This window comes from Manis javanica, chromosome 2, assembly GCF_040802235.1.
Source record: "Manis javanica isolate MJ-LG chromosome 2, MJ_LKY, whole genome shotgun sequence".
Classification (NCBI taxonomy): Eukaryota; Metazoa; Chordata; class Mammalia; order Pholidota; family Manidae; genus Manis; species Manis javanica.
The window spans coordinates 93,361,806-93,378,931 of record NC_133157.1 but is presented as its reverse complement, the minus strand read 5'-3'; the positions used below and the strand labels follow the sequence as shown (position 1 = coordinate 93,378,931).

The following is a 17,126-nucleotide window of genomic DNA, read 5'->3' as shown; positions in this document are numbered from 1 at the left end:
TTCATCACTCAGTTATAAACTGCATGAAGATAAGAGCTTATGGCCACATGGAGCAGGTTCCCATTGTTGATGAATAAAGCACATAGCCACAGCCTAAAGGCTGATGACAAAGAAGGCTTCTCCTCTACAACATGAAGCACAGCACAGGAATGCTCACTAGACACGCAGTCCCCTCGAGGGCTGGCCCTGGGTCTCTGCACAACTGTTAAGCACACAGGACTGCAGCGGGGGGACCATGCCTCACTACTAACACTGGAAGCTTGTCCCACCTAAGATCACATAGAACTTACATTTGTATATCTTAGTTTTGTTCTATATGGCTTATCAAACTAAAACTAATGTCAGAATCTAGATGCTCATGTGACAGTCTAATAATCGTGCTATAAAAACTAAAATTCTGCCTGAGAAGCATCTTGACAATAGCCAACTTTTTAAAAGTCTGGGATATTCTCATAGTATAACTACATTACTTTACAACTTAAGAAAATGCAGTATATAAACGTGAGCAATGCCTTGTTTGAGGAGCAGGTAAGTTAGCTTGCAGAATGTTTCTGCATGTAGCTAGGCATGCAGTAGATGACACACAGAACTGCTGAGCCCTGGGGGCTGAGACCCAGAGGCCATAGGGAAATGGACAGGCCGGGCAAGAAGCCTGCATGCACTCTGCATTGAATTCTATACACCCAAGCCTAACGCTAGCTGGTAAAATTTAGGCTCAGAGAGAAGTGATCGACTGGGCTCAAGGTCAGACCTACCATCCCAGACGTGACCACATGCTGTTCAAGAGGAAGCTGTCCAGGGCTCCACACAGCATGCTTAAGGTGCAGCAAAAGATGATTAAGACAGAAAAGACCACACACCCAGAGCAGGAGGCAGAGGCCAGCACACAAGCGGTGTGGATGCTTGGCGGGCACTGCTGCCCCACCTCGTCCTGGCCACACCTGGGCTGTTCCTGCAATGAAGTTGAGTTCCCTCCTTGTGTTCCTAGCCGGCAGGCCAGTAATGCTATAGTAGGAAGGCCTGTTCTCACACGGCAGTGCTGCCTCAACAGGAACTTCTCGCAATGGCCTGCCCTGCACCAGGGGAAGAAGCCAATGGAGGCCCCACAGCTGATCACCATCAGAGGATGGCAAGAGCAAAGGCATATAAAACCAAAGGGAGAAACATAAAGATGAGAGGCACACCCTGGCAGCCTCACCTGTGCATGTGGGCAAGGCCCTAGAGGCAGTCACAGCAAGGGAGGCCAACATGCTGCCCAGCTTTGATGCGGGGGCATGGAGCCCACCTCTCCTGGGGGCCAGCTGCCCCTGCCCCAGAGCACGTGGATGAGCTCCCTGGCAAGGGACCCAGCACGGCCTGGTGTCCCATGCTTGATTAGGCTGACGTCCCCGATGCAGGCCCTCTCATAGAAGTGGGAAGCAGAGAACTTGGCAGGCTCTGCTCCCAGTGCTCTGTCTGCTCCTGCCAAGCACCTCGGGACTCCTTAGGCCTTTCCCAAGCACAGGGAGGGTTCAGAGACACCAAGGCCATCAGCTTGATGAAGTAAAGTAGCTATTTGTCTGGCACACAGCCTAACATTCCCCAAGGGACACCTGCAGCTGCATTAGCCGTTGGGGACGATGCCTCAGGCAGGGCAAAATGGGGTTCCTTCTTTGGAAGAGGAGTCTGAGAGAATTCAAAGTACAAGAAAAACACTGATGCCACTTAAAGGAGAAAGAGGCATAAGAAATATACTTCCTAGGACACCAAATCAAGGGTGCTAAGTGGAATTTAGGTATTTTACACTAAAAATGAAACCAATGTTCTGGTTCTTTACTGCATCCACAGCTGTTTTTAAGTAATAGCATTATTTTTCAATAAATGACAGTGGTTATTCATCAGCTGATTTAATTTGCAACCCACTAGGTGCATGCACCCAGCAAGCTCCAGGTCACACAGCTATGAGGGAGCACCCAGACCTGGTAGGACCAGCCCCAGGAGGCTGGGGGTGAGCTCTGGGAGCTTGGTACCCACACTGGTCCACAGTCCCTGGGCACTGATAGTGGCGTTCCATGACCCAGACCTGGTCCTGTGGGGGTCCCGTGGGGCCCACAAAGCTTATGCAAAGTTGCTGTCAGACCAACACATGGAAACAGGAGGGTATGTGGATGCCCAGGGACCTGGAACACACCAGCACACATGACATCACAGTGCAGATAAGCTTAGTCTCCTCTCCTCATGAAACTTCACAATGTCCACTTAAAGATGCTGGTGATGACGTCAAAAACATTAAAGCAACATTCAGTGTATGCAAACATGCACCCACATCCATACACACAAATAAGAACACACATGTATGTAAGTATGTTCAATATAAAAAAGGAAAAAAAGGAAAAAGGCAAGTTGCTGTCCCTAAGACAGGTCCCAGTACTATAAAAACCACATTAGTATGTGCAGCAAAAAAACAGGATGTTTGAATATTCACCAATCTTTTGAAAACAGATGTAGGATCAAGGAGGATTTCCCACTCTGTGTTTTTTAGTGTTTGTACTCTGTAACTTCCTATTGAGAAGGTAATTAGAAAAAAAGACATAAAACAAAGAACTAAAGGCTTCTAATCAGCAATCTCAGGTCAGATTCAGATTCTGGAAGGACTCAACCTCCATCTGGGCAGCTGGCAGAGACGCCCTGGACAGCTCCCCCTGTGGAGGGGCCAGGGCGCAGGAGCCAGGCCCACCCCTGGCAAGCCAGATGCCAAGGCAAGGAGCCGTCCTCTGATCAAGTGCTGGCCCAAGGCCCTCAGGGCCTGGGGCCACCTGTGCCACCACGCATCTTGAGAACATCCCGCAAGCATGGCCTCCCACCTGGACTCCCCTATGAGGAAGGCCTGGCTGTCAGCCCAGCACATGCCACAGCCTCCCGCCAGTGTGCATTTGAGCCATGGCTCCTACCTCCACGCACTTCACAGATGGAGACAAAGAGGACAGAAGAGGAAAAAGTCCCAGGGACACACCCCGTTAAGAATCCAGAGAAGCCTGGAAACTGTCTCTTACAGCAGAAATTGACGTGGCACTAACTAGCCCTGGCATTTCCCTCGTGACTAGTTCACCCCAAGGGAAAGGAGACAGACATAAAGGAAAGACACCTCCTTTCTTTTCCTTTTTTCTTCCTTTGTTCTGAATCAGGCTTCTTAGAAACATAAGGCCACTGAAGAGAGGAGGGCTAGGCGCTGAGGCCTTTCTAGATCAGATTCTAACAAGAGGCGCATGTGAAGTTCCTGTGCTCAGGGACACACTCCTCAGTGGAGAGCCCCTGCCCCGGCCTGGTGGGGTCCCGGGGTTGTGGCTGGGAGAACACTGTGATCTCAGAAACACCCGTGAGCTGCTGAGCTGGGGACTGACTTGCTGAATACGGGAAGAGAGGAAACCCAGGATTCCCCCTGATCCAGAGGCCAAAGACCAAAAGCCACAGGCACCCAGCCAACAATGCTTTCCAGAGGTGGGGCTTGGGGGAGTCACAGCCAAAAAAAAAGACAAGGGTCAGCAGCATGTGACTGATGACTTCACCACTTTTGGTGGCCACCCAGACCATTTTCCCAAATCTCCTCCCAGCAGAGGAGCAGACAAGGCCATGAGCCAGCACAGTGCAGACCCCTCGCCCGGGAAGCCTTGGGGAAGGCTAACCTCCACCCCTGCCGTGCCAGAGTACAGAGCAACTGACCCCACATGCAACAAAGGCCATCTGAACTACACTTGGGGCTATGGGCCAGTGGGCAGGTGGCTCCAGGAACAAAGAGCTACTCGACAAGCCGGTGTGGCCACCCCATGTTGGGAACTCACTTTGCAGCCCCTCCGCTGCCTTCGTCGTTGTCCGAGGATGACGACGCAGAAGAGCCTGGAAAGCATGCAGCATCCACGTGGTTGGGACTGCCACCAGGGGCAGGGTCAATGGGGGAGGCACGCTCATAGAGGGGTGTGTGCTTCCCTTCGTGAGGAATGCTGCTATAGCTGTTGTGCTCTGTCAGGCTTTTTCCGCTCCTTTCCAAAGAGAGGCCTGGTTCGGCGAGGCTGTATGGGTGTGGACCCTGGCCCAGGGCACTGGGGCCAGGCACCTGCGGGGACTGAACAGAAGGCACAGGTCACATGTGCTACCCACAGGGCTGGCTAAGTTTTAACTCAGCAAACGTTGGCCCCTGCTTCACATACCACAGTACTCAGGAGTTTAAGAAATTGTTGTAGTGCTCATTAAATGTGATGCACATACACCTTTCAAGGACAGAGCTGTGCCCCTCAAGGGATGGGCACGGAACCAGCAGTGGACAGAGAGGAAAACCTTACCACAGGCTTTGCTTGCAGAGAGGTCTGTGGAATGTTGAGCATCTGCGGGGGGACGTACGGTGGCACTATCCCAGGCATTCCAAATGGATTTGGTCTGGCTATTGCATTAATACAGAAAGAAGACAATAATACCACTGTAAACTGAAGAGCTCATGTTTCCCCAGGGCACCGCGGTGGCCAGCCCAAGTTCCTCTCACCCATCTAGCCTGCACCCTTCAGGAGACAACACACAAGCAGCCCCACTTCTCAGAGTCATTAGAAATTCATGTTTAACATTAAAAAATACTTTATGATGATCAATTTTATACACTTAGGCTAGGATTTTAACTTTCTAGAATTTTTAATTAACTTCTGGTATGTTTCTGCTTTTGCTGCTCCCTGAATGCCTGGAGTGCTCACCTCTAACCTGACAGGTGTCCTCAGCTACCAGCATGTCTGCTCGAGGCTGACCAAGCTGGCAGCCCTGTAATGCTGTGGGCACCAGAGGGGCAGCAGAGGACAGGACACTTGGCCTCACCTTTGTGAAACCATGAGATGTTTCTATTTACACTTAAATTGGATTCTTTGCTACCATTGCGCCTTTAGATATAAAAGGAAAGTGTGGTGGCCGCCGTCTGTGCCCTTGGCTTCTTCTCACTATTCAGCAAAATCACGGCCAAGTCACCCATTCTGCATGCATTACAGGGCCAGCAATCTAGGATTCTGTGCTCTCAGAACATGACTGTAAACCTGTTCTGCAGTCTGAAGGCAATTTGTTGCCCTCATGCTAATGTGCAACAGGGAAGTGCAGAATGGAGCCATGTGGAGAAGCAGCCACAAGCACTGTGGGACCAGCCCCACCCACCTCTAAGCAGTGACATAAAGCGATGGGCTCAGCCTTCTAGGGGACTGAGGGGGCAGGCAGGGACTGGGGGTAGCCAGCATGGGCAAAGCCAGCAGGAGCCTAGCCCAGCATGTGGTGATGGGGCAGGAGGGTGGCCCTGATCCCAGAACACTTCGAATGAAGTACCACTAATTATTTATGAATGTGATAACCATGGAGAGAGATCCACCCAGGGCATGACTCCCCTCCACACCCCACCAACTGCAGGCCCAGACCCCTCGGACCCCATGGCTTCACAGGTTTCCTTTAGCTCAGAGGTCACCCAGCTGGGGGAAACCCAGGCACCCATGCCCTGAGCCACTGGGCTTCTCCCACCTTGGAATCAGAGTGACACCAGGCAAAACCCATGGCCCACCACCGCTGCCTCTCACCCCACACACCTACCAGTATGAATCAACTTGCCTCATGGAACTCAGAGTACCAACAGCCCAGACCCTCCCTCTCACCCCAAGAGCCCCAACACTGAGCCCAGGGCTCCCTGAGCAGACGCAGTACTGCTGGAGTAGGGCCAGCCCACCTGCTTCCTCCATCCCTCCAGGACCCAAAAGCCTCAGAAACCACAGTTTGTTGGAAAATCCCATCTCCAAGTGCCTGGCATTCCAACTCAGAAACACCCTGGGCCTCGCAGGATGGAAAGCTTTGCCCAGCTTCCAGTTGCCACTAAGCAGCCATGACTGCGGGTGGGGATGAGGCATGTGTGTACACACACACACAGACATTCCGGATCAAACAGTAAGGCTGTGAGATGGGGGCTCCCAAGTGTGAGATACAAGACACTAATTGTTAAATCCCTCTTCAGGGGAATCCAAATCATGGCCAGACTTTGGGCCAAAGCATATTATGAGACCCATTCAGGCTCTAATAGTCTAGGTTATAACCTCTGGTAGCTGGCCGGCCACACTTCTGAGTAACAAAACTGAGCAGCTGGCCAGCTGGTGACACCGCTGCAGCGGTGAAAGCCAGGTGAAAGCAAGCATTTGTTTCCCTCGATTTTTGCCCATTATATGCTCCAAACTTCCTGAAAAGCACAAACTCTCCTTAAAAATAAAACAAATTAACTACATTATAACTTAAGAGCAAAGATCTCTGAGGAAAGAACATTTTCTAAAATCATAGTGCACTTGCTAACCGCAGACCAATCTGAGGCTAGTCACTGCCCTGTAACTAGTCCAGTGAGTTAACCAATTTGCCTAACCTTTCTGAGGGCTGCAGAGCAGCTACGCCCCGCGCGCTAGCAGCGCCATCGCATGCCTGCTGTGCTGTGCGATGCAACAAGGACGTGGTCCTCGATCTGGCCTGGCTGCAGCATGAAGGCAGCCACCACCCATTTCTCACCTTTCCTTCACAAACACTAAGAGAGGGCTTTGCTTAGAAAAGGTCATAGGCCAAAGGCAGATGACAGGAGAAAAAAAGTGGGAAAGTGTTTAGTTAACCATATGGAAAATATTTTCATAACTTAACACAGGTTTTCAATATTGGAAACTGAGAATGAAGAGCACAGCAGCTGTGCCACCCGCCATGCAGCCCCATGGGCATACCACCAGGGCCTCTGATGACTTACTCTGCCCTAGCCAACCACCCAGCTTCTCCCTAAATTAAAGCACAGTGGCCTTTGGAAGGGAACCATGTCAACCCACAAGTTCTACCAAAAATTAGCTGGCGCCACCCAGCCAGGGCCCAGCCTAACAGATGTTCATCTAGCAGGGGGCATTACTGAAAAGATGTTACATTAAACAAAACAAACAGGAGCAAAGGAAGACTCCTTTTTAATCCTATAATGCAGATGGGCACTGATGGATGATTTTCAAGTGTTATACAAAGAATGCAGCTTTGAGAGTTCAGATTCAAAGGTTAAAAATCCTGCCACCAGTGCTGGTTTTCAATGTTTACAAAAAAACACAAGGCGAAACCTTCTAATCATGTCAACCAAATTGAAATGCACATATTTGCTCAGTGTCGTTTTTTCTGTAGAAGTAGGCAAAAGTTACACAAGGGAGAAATGGAATCTCGCCTCCATCCTCTCCCAGATGAACAGCTTCTAGAAGGCAGGCTGGGGTGGGCATAGGGAGAACCAGCAGGGCCGGAATGAAGTCCCAGACCAGGGCAGAACAGTGTGGCAGGGGAGATGGGCTGTCCTGCCTTGGAGAGAACTGAGTCATCCTGGTGAGCCCCTACACTGGGCCGCAGGGAGAGCCGGCGACAGCACAGGAGAGGAGCCCTCCACTGGGCTAAGTGCAGGGCCAAGAAGAACGAGACAGTGGACAAAGCAAGCAGGCACCAAGACGATGAGTGATGGGGAAGAGGGCCTGCATGGACCCACTCTCCTGGCTGCTGGACTGTTGGTGCAGGGTCACTCCACACAGGGAGCTGGGGCTATCTGGTGTCCTTGCTCTCAAATGTCTTCTGTCCCCAAGCCTGGAGAGGGCCCATGTGTACCTCAGAGAGCAGAGCACCAATCAAATCCACTTGGTGCCTGAGTCTTGAAGAACAAGAGTCTGGGTATGATAGATTTACCCCAAACTGCACCCAAATCTATTCAGTTCCTAGGCTCACTTCATTGGAGTGTGACTTGTGGGCGTTAAACAGCAAAGGGCAGCTGTTCTCACTAACGAAGCAAGGATCCAGGAGGGGCACCCAGACCTCCCAGCTGCCTGCACAGGCTGTGACCTGTGACAGAACAGGACACATCAGGCTCTGTGCACCTGCAGATCTTAGAAGGGACAAACAGCCCTTACTGGGAATCACTGGTGAATGGAACTGGCTGTCCTCCTCTGTCCCCAAGCACTGACCTGTCCGTCTCATGAAGACACACTGCACCATCTTTCAAACCAGACAGTAGATGTATTTTCGGTTCTTCCAGTTCAGGTTTTTTTTTTAAAAAGACCTTTCAAAAAGCAACAAGACCAGACAACCTATATCACTTCATACTACATCAACTTAAATAAATGCAGGAAACACTGAATGAGAGGCCAAGGGGACAGGTGCTCAGAGAATCTGGCTGTTTGGCAATCGGGGAGAAATAATCAGCGGACTTCCTATTCAGCACACAGCATCTCAGCTTCTCTCTGGCAGCATCTGTCCTGTTAGACCCTGTGGCGTTGATGCCATGTGCATTTGCTTTAAGGAGACAAAGAAGGAGGAAGATGAAATGTACACAGTTCAAAAAGAGCAAGTGCAGAATGCCCCTCACGGCACCACATATAATTAAAAACCCAAACACTACTGCTTATCATTCCACATCAATAGGTAAGAAAACATAAAAACCTGTCTGAGGAGGGTAGACATGACTTTTAGGAAAACCTAATGTGTCTCTTTCAAGACAGAAGTAGAGAAAATATTATGTTACTCTGATTAGGACACAAAGCTGCTTTGTGTTTTCTGTTACATTTGAAGTTTTTCACAATAAAAAATTTAACAAAAACCTTGGGAAGTGTGGGTTTAGTAAGCAAAGCTATGAGACTGTTATTAAAGTCTCATAAATTATAAATTATAAAAGAGCACCATATTTCAAAAACTTAGTGAAGTATAGCAACAGTTATGGATACCTGGGGACAACAAAATTTTATAAAGTGATCATTACAAAGCAAAACAGAAAATATTCTAGACGGTGGCAACAGGAATGCTTAGGCAGATCACAACATGTGTGTACTGTGTGCTGTTCTTCACAAGCCGGAGGCACACCCAAGTGAAGTGGCAGGGCCTCCCAGGCACCCTGCTGGGCGGAGCCAGTCCTGAGGCCCAGCAGCCCGTGTACAAAGGCAGGTACAAAGGCAGGCAGAGGCTGGGATCCCACCCCAGAGCCCAGGCCCTGAGCTACGGGTGGGCGGGGCCTCTGAGAGCTCCGCCCCCTGGCCTGTGTGGGTGCACAGCAAGAACCTCAGGCTCAGAAGGAAAAGCACAAGGACAGCAGTCCTGCCCAGTGCGGAGCCACCTAGGCTCAGCCAGAAAGGGTTTGCTTTTGAAAACAGATTTCTGAGGTCCAATTAAGACCCTGATAAAACCATTCCTGAATAGAACCTGAAACCCCTGCTCTGCTTAGAGCCAGCATCCTCCATTTCCATTCCCAGTAGCAGGTAAGCTTCTGGTATGATTCTTTCAAAACTCTACACGTATGCCAATTCCCAAAATAGTTAATAGAGACAGGTTCTAAATGAACAAGAAAGTTGTGCTCCAACACTGGCTGTTCAAAATTCTGCATGAGTCTTGGCTGTGGAATAACAAAGGGACTGTAGCTGGAAGAGATGGCTTATGGCCCAGCCACTACTCCGCAAAGATTTCATGGACAATCCATCTGGGGTCTGACTTGGATGACAAGATCACAGCTCCCCCAGGTCTATCCTGCTTCTTCTAGACTCCAGATTTCAGTTTCAGTCATCAATCTCCACTTAGTTCCACGGTGGGACCTTAACAGCAAGCAGGTAAGCACCTTTTCCAGATTACTTGTGTTTCTTTACACTTAACAGAAGAAACAGCAAGAGTGATTTTCACATAAATCTATCTCTGCTGGTTCCAAACTCTGTGCACATCAGCTGAAACAAACCAATCTTGACCCACCTCACTCCGACCTCATCCCGTAATTTCAGGCTACTCACAAGCCACCCTGAACACCACATTGCCCCGAACTTCCTGCCCTGCTGTGATTCTGCGCTGCAACACACTTTGAAGAAAATTCCACATTTTTAAGAAGCTCAAACTTAAAAACGAGTTGAAAATTCACCCTACCTCTTCAGAACATCTTCAACCTGTTATCGCTCAGATCAAAGCCGAGTTAGATGGAGCGCCTTCGCCCGCCCTTACTCTCCTAGCTCCCTCCTCCTGAATGAACGTTCTCATCCCAAGCACACTTACAGCAACTGCTAGACTGCAGCTGTCACCTGAGGGCCAGAGCGTCACTGGAGACACAAGGGACAAGCACTCCCTCCAGGAACCCCTCTCCGGCGACCTGGCCACTCATTTTGACCCCTATGGCCCAGTGCCCTTACCACCACTCCTCCCACAAGTATAACCACTGCAGCCACCAGGAAAAGAGCACCATCAAAACTCTTTACACACACTTTCTCTTTTATATTCATGTAAGTTCCCCCTTCAATGAAACAGAAACCTGAGGCCAGGAGGTGGAATACACAGCTGAGGGATGTCCACAGCCGAGTCAGCCCTTCACCTGTCTCAACAAAGTTGATGGGACACTGGACACCCCCTCTTAACAGGAGTAAAACTGCGACCCCCTGCTGCATCCCCATCACATCTTGCCTTCTCTGAAGTGATGCATGGTAGCTAACCTCCCTCCTTCCAACACCCCATGTCCCCTTCCCATGGGCAACCCTAAGCCACATTCCGTCACTCACTCCCCTAACTCAGCAACACGGCATGACTGCAGCCATTCAGTCAAATGGTCACCCAGTGGGGTACAAGGTGGAGGTGGCAGGTGAGGCCCTCATGCTCCTAGACCCAACATTCTTGGGGAGGGGAGTGCAGAGAATTAATGGCCCAGTGGCTATGGAGATGGACTGGCCCAGAAAGGCCCCTGACAAGTGGTGAAGCCTGATCTCAGACATTAGGCACTGCTTGCCCAGCAAGGCAGGGCTGGGCGCACACACGCAGAGGGAAGGAAGCAGGGCCTGGCAGGGAAGGCAGAGCACCAGGAACTTTGTTCCCCATGCGACCAGGGCAGCTTCGAACACACCTCTGGCTGCCGGGTAGAGAACAGTGGTGGGGGACTAGGTAGTGGTGTGGGGTGAGGCAGAAGGTCAGGAGATGGGTGAGGGGGCAGACAGCAAGGGAGCAGGGTAGCAGGCAAGGTGCCCTCCAAGGTCACACACACCAGCTCTCCCTGGTCCCGCCCCCAGGCCTCACTTCTGTTGGTTCTGCCCCTGCCCCCTGGAGCCCCACCCCCAACACCACTGGCCTCCCCCAACCCCTAGGCCACCCAAGGGCATCTGGCCCCCTGGCTCTCAGGAGCCCCGCACCCCAGGAAAGGACAGTGAGGACAGCTGGCAAGCGGGCCCCTCCTATACCTGTTTGCCTAAGGGCATGTTACAGGTTCTGCCTGTCACAGGAAGGGGCTGCCAGTGTGGGCCCCAGATGGGGCCAGGGGTGGACCACCTTCCAGGGGGTCCACATAGCCCAGCAAGCTTCAGAACACCTTTTAATTGTAATTACTCCCCAATTTCACATCTGAGTTAAATTTTGTCTCTTGCAAGAAAAACAACAGAAGCGTGGCGCTGTCATCCACTGCACTCAGGGAGCACTAGCAGATCAGAGGCCTTCCCTGTCCCGGCACACCACCAGCGTGGGCCAGCCATTTGTCCCTCCATCTAACAAGTCTGCACCTCTTCTGCTGCTCCTCCAGCACCCTCAGAGGTTACTATGGCTGTGCCAGGTCGGCTATCCCTACTCATGTAACTGCAGAAGTCTCATTCCTAAAGAGTAAGCCCACAGGACTATGGGGTGAATATTTAAATCCCTTTAGTTACCGCATGGTCAGCCTCCATCACAGAGGCCTTGATGTACTTACCTAAGTAATGTGGTGGGTGGAACGTCACGGGCTTACTAGTTGCTGAATAATATCCAATTGCTCTCTTAAATCGAACAACTTTGTCGTCTGTTCTAGACTGAAATAAACATAGGAAACCTTTGTAAATTAGCATGCCACTAGTCACGTGTATTAACATATTTCTACAATTCAGCACATGTATTGCAATCTGCAGCTTTTTGAGTTAGACAAGGGTTTAGGATGATGACATTAACATCTTCAAGTAAAGCCAACAGACCATTACTGGACAGCCAAATTGAACACTACTCTGTTGTTGCAGCAGCGTGATTAACCCACAGAGCAGTAAGGAGACCCCCAGCCTCTCCACCGTGTCCCTGTAACTGCTGGGAAAGGCCTTGTTCCACCTCCAGCCGATTGGACAGTGGCTTCAGTTCTTCAGAGAGCAGATAGGTCACACAGCCTCCTGCCCTCCACTGACCCCAACCAGTTCACACTCCACACTTTCCAAAACCAGAAGAGGAGATCCCTGACCGTCACCTGAAGGGATGAACAAGCAGGAGCACATGCCCATCTCGTGGACTAGAACATCTGTCTTAGTAGAAATCTACTAAATTAGAACAGACAACCTAGGAACAGCACAGATCCTACCACTCAGCCCCTCCCCCTCCTCTGACTGCTAGCAAGCTCAGCTTGGACAACCAGCATGTGCCCCTCCAACCCCTGCACGCCCACATGCTGTCGCACAGAGCACCGCCCAGGGGCCTGCCTTCTACCTGTGAGTGCTGGAAAACATCTTTAGCTATGGCATCCAAGTCCGTGGTGTCCTGGATGTTGCGGACATAGTCAGCCACGGCCTTGATCACCACATCACATGGCGGCAAGACCAGCTGATGGGCCCGAACCTGAAAAAATAAGCACCCACATCAACATGCTAACTCCACACAGAGGCCAGAAACTCTGCGGCGTCTCCTTCCAAGGCCCAGTCATCCCCATCAGTAAGCTCTCGGCCTGAGGCTTTTATGTGAGGCCCAAACCCAGTTCCCCTTCAGCCGCTGAAATACAGCTCCACTGCCTCAACCCAGCTGGGCTACTGAGTGTCTGACCACCTTTTATTTGCTTCCAAGACATCCGCGGCCTACTTAACATAGACTGTGAGTCCAGGACCCTGAGCCCAGGACCCTGCGCCCCATAGCCCCCATAACAGTGAGCTCAACACAGACAAGCCCAGGGCCAGACATGTCCTTTCTGTCAATGCCAGCAAACAAGAGGTTCTGCTGGATGAACACAGTCCCCAGGGCCCAGGTCTACTGGAGAAAGCCAAGGGTGGCTCTGAACAGAGGAAAACAGTCTCCCTAATGCTGAGGGCCATGTCTGGTGCAAGGCACATGGAACAGAGTGTAGGACTGTTTCACTGTGCCAGAATAGCTGATGCCAGGAAAAAGTAGGTAAACACATTTTTTTTAATAGGTTTGTTTTGGGCTTTTTTATGAAAACAAAAAAAAAATATGAAAAAGATACCTTAACTTAATAAAATTTCAGTTACAATTACAGCTATGCCCTTGTCCTTAGAAATAAAGATGAGGTACTTTGTTTCTAACAATTTTTTTTAAAGTTGAAAGAAAGAATGAAATGATGCCTTTACTTTCTTTTTAGTCATGAAGATCATACAGATTAAAAAAGCAAAAACATCACAGGATGTGTGCCTCCAGAACTGTCCACTCCTGCCTGCCACACCTATGAACAGGACGTCACAGGGCAGGAGGCGGCGGACTGGCCGTCAACCGGTCTCAGGCCCACCTGGTTGGCCTGGCTGGCGCAGATGGGCCCATCTCCTCACGGGTCCTCTAAAATGGAGAGAGAGGCAGGAGCTGGTTTCACAGGTGAGGTGGGTGTGAGAAGGCCTCCACCAGCCCCCGGGGGGTCGGGGTGGCTCCAGGAGCTGCACAGCAGGAAGCACCTCCCTCATGCCCCTGGAGCCTCCAGACGGAGTATGGCCCTGATGACACCTTGATGTTAGCCCAGAGACCCATTTTGGACCTGTGACCTCTAGAACTGTAAGATAACACATTTGTGTTGTTTTACAACACACACAAAAAGAAGAAAGAAAAAGAAAATAAGAAAAACTCAGCCTAAGCAAATAGAATGGAAGAAACCTCTGGAAAAATACATATTTATACTTTTATTACCACACAAATTTTCAGATGTAGAAGAGGAAATTCAATTTCCTTTTTAAAAAGCAGCAGCTTTTCTTCAGACAGCACCCTCATGTTCTGGGCATCAGTGTCGGCAAAGGGACGCCCACCGCGGCGGACTACAGGGCTAGCCCAGGCCTCGAGCACGCTCCTAGGAACCCCGCTCCCCTCTGACACACACCCCCTCCCAGCGGCAGTGACAGTAGGGCCCACGGGGGACCTGGAGAGGGCCTCCTTGCACAGGAGAGGTTTTAACTTAGGAAGAAAAGCACTCACCACAGCTTCTGCAGCACAGACACACTTCCACCATCTCAAAACACAAGCAAGTATACAAGTTCCAGGAGGATGTCCCATGGAATTCCTTATAGTAGCAAGACTTCTGGTACATTTAAATATGGACTTATCCACCAACATCCCATTTACTGAACTTCTGACACTCTTGACAATTTTTAATTTATACTTCTTTAAAAACCTTGCTACAGTGTGTGTATGAGGGAAATCATGAATTCCTACTGGCTGGAAAACTGAGTGTCAAGAGAACCCACTAAACAGGACAAGAAAAAAAATCCCTAAAAATCCTGGCCATCTTAAGTATGATGATATATCTACCCACACACACAGAAATACACACCGCATACGGTATTTATATGCATACTGTCAACTGAAAAATTACGCATCCAGACTTGCTGCCCCACAAAACGTGCCATCACCTTATGTTGTTAAATCTTCCCAAAGAATGGCGTCCAGCTCACCCACTGTGACAGTTAACAGCACAGAAGGGTGAGTAACTGCCCAGGTCCCCAAAAACCAAGTTACACTCAAACCAAATAAATGAAGTGTTTACTGCCTAGAAACCCACTTCAGGACACATTAATTAAAGTCCCATTTCTCCTTTTTTTCTTTCAGTTTTATTTTTATTTTAGTCCTAAATGCAAATAAATTGAAACATATCTAAATTAAAAGTTGGAAATCTATGTACTTTCTACCTCCAAGAAAGTAAATTCTGTTTAATTAAAAAGCAAATGTGTATGATCAACTACCTTTCATGGCACTTGGTAGCAAATTCCAAAACTTTTAGTTATTTGCTTTGCAAGGAAAGAAACAAAATGTGGAGCTGGAAAAGACCTCCTAGAGATTGTATATCCCACCCCTTTGCTTCCAGGTAGGATAATTAAACGATAAATAGATACCATTTGTGTGCAAATTGATAGATGCCTCCACACAAAATATCCTCTTACACAGAAGATGTTCATCCAATTTCCTATTGAAAAATGTGTCCTGCCATCTCCTACAGGCTATGGACCAGCAGGAATGCGTGGAAGGCCCTCAATAGGCAGGTCCACTCAGGTGTGGTACCCAGCCCTTTCTGCCCCCCACTGGCTTCACCTCCCCCTGACACATCAAAATCCCAAGCCAGTGGGCACCCCCTTTGCCATCCTTGATGACCTGTTTCTTTGACCATTCTTGACAGCCTCTATTTAGTACTTTCTTCTGAAATGGGTCAGAAGCCTGGGGCCAGATAGGGCCCTCCTCCCCTGGCCCCACTCCTGGGCCTCCTCCAGACACCTGCCACCCTTCTGCAGTGGCCAGGTGATGTGGGTCTCATCTCCAAGCAGCGGGACACCAGGGCTAACCCCCTGAAGAGCAACAGGCATGGCCCACATATGCACAGGGCAAGAGCCAGAGATGGACATGAACCCTGCTGGTGCTACAGGGCACCCATAGCACAAGACCACAGCTGAGCCCTTGGAAGCCCATATCACACATCTCCTCAAAGACACTCCTTCGGACAGCCCTCACTGCAGCTGCTGTTAACAGAAACCATCTCTGGTTCCTTAGACTTCCTGATTTCTGTCCATTAGTAATTCAAGGGGCACAATACAGGAGCCAAGGAACAACATCATGAGGACATCTGGAACCCAGAGAAAGTAATCTCTTCCACATTCCTGAAAGCAAAACAATGAAAGATCCCTGCTCAAGAATCCATTTCTATCCACTGTTTTCCAGTATTTCACTGCTTATAATTCTGGAGTCTCATCTTGGTTACATTTTAAAAGTCAAACATTTTTCTACAGCTGCAAATTCACTTAAATAGTGCAATGTAGTTACCTATAATATATTTCAGCTGTTAAATTCAAGCCCCCCCCCCCCCCCCCCCCGTGCCACTGCAGCAAAGGATTCAATTAAAATCCAAGGTTCTTTTTGGGGTATGATGGTTAAAAACTCTTCCAAAGCTTTCTAAATTGTATCACTAGAAAGGGTAATTTGACAGGGTCTTAGCTTTGGCATGACAGAAATGAAGTGTTTCTAATGAAATGTCAAATCCCTTGTCAGAGGTGAGATACTAGCTTCCCTGGTGTGTGTCCAGTGGGTCTGTATGTTTAGAGCATGTGCTGGCTCACAGGAGGAAATGCATTCAACAGGGATGTGACAGTTTATCAGACTCAGGGGAAAATCAAGACATTGCATTTGTCTATATTGCAATAACACATTGTAGTATAGACACAGAGACTTATGGAATTTTGTCTTAATCTGTCATTTTGTTCAAGAGATGAAATTATTGTACAATGTTCCATTTTTTTTATCAACCCTGTTCCAATCCCAAGTAATATCAAAACCCAACTTAGAACATTTTTTGTTTTTAAGACAAAGAAAATAAGCATTTTCCAAATCTACTGATGTTATATTTCTGTGCTGAATAAAACTTTCCCTTCCTTTGAAAAAAAAGATATTCTTGTTCAAAATTTTTCTTCATTTCAGTTCCCTTTCTCCTTTAAACCTTATATCTGTGCTCTGACAGGAGCCTGAACCTGTTCACACCATTCCAAACCTGTGCCCCATGATTGGTGATCAGCAACCACATCTGCGCTGTGTCTTTAGGGAACAAATGTCAGCGTGATGTCTGCCACACTTTGGCTCAACGCATTTACACACAACCCTTTCTTAATACAGGGAGCTAGTCCCCAACCCAGCATACATACTCAGGGAACTGTTTAACAGAGAAACTCTTGTAGATGTTACTTAAGGTCAGGCTGAACAGAGCCTGTAGCCTGGGAAAAGGTATTAACATTTTGCTTATTTCTTAAATAATCTTTATCCTCTGCATTTTTCCTCATAACGATTTTTGGCCAAATATTTTTCCTCATACTGATAGAAATTTGAAATCCTCAGATGTTCACGAAACTAAAACTACAAATTAAGCACCTAGGACAGCAAACGGAATTGCTGCCGGTCAGATCTGG

At 49.0% G+C, this 17,126-nt stretch overlaps 1 protein-coding gene across 5 annotated transcripts in view; it reads right to left on the bottom strand.

Annotated features, from left to right (window-relative positions):
• The window catches only part of FAM120A (family with sequence similarity 120 member A), a 134,373-nt gene that overhangs the window by 42,582 nt on the left and 74,665 nt on the right, over positions 1-17,126 (bottom strand). For all 5 annotated transcript variants that reach the window (XM_036991174.2, XM_036991171.2, XM_036991172.2 and 2 more), the window contains 4 exons: positions 12,466-12,594; positions 11,714-11,810; positions 4,317-4,414; positions 3,819-4,099 (listed from right to left, as the gene is read on the bottom strand). In XM_036991174.2, coding sequence (XP_036847069.1) covers positions 3,819-4,099; positions 4,317-4,414; positions 11,714-11,810; positions 12,466-12,594 — 605 coding nt within the window. The remainder of the gene's footprint in view (positions 1-3,818; positions 4,100-4,316; positions 4,415-11,713; positions 11,811-12,465; positions 12,595-17,126) is intronic.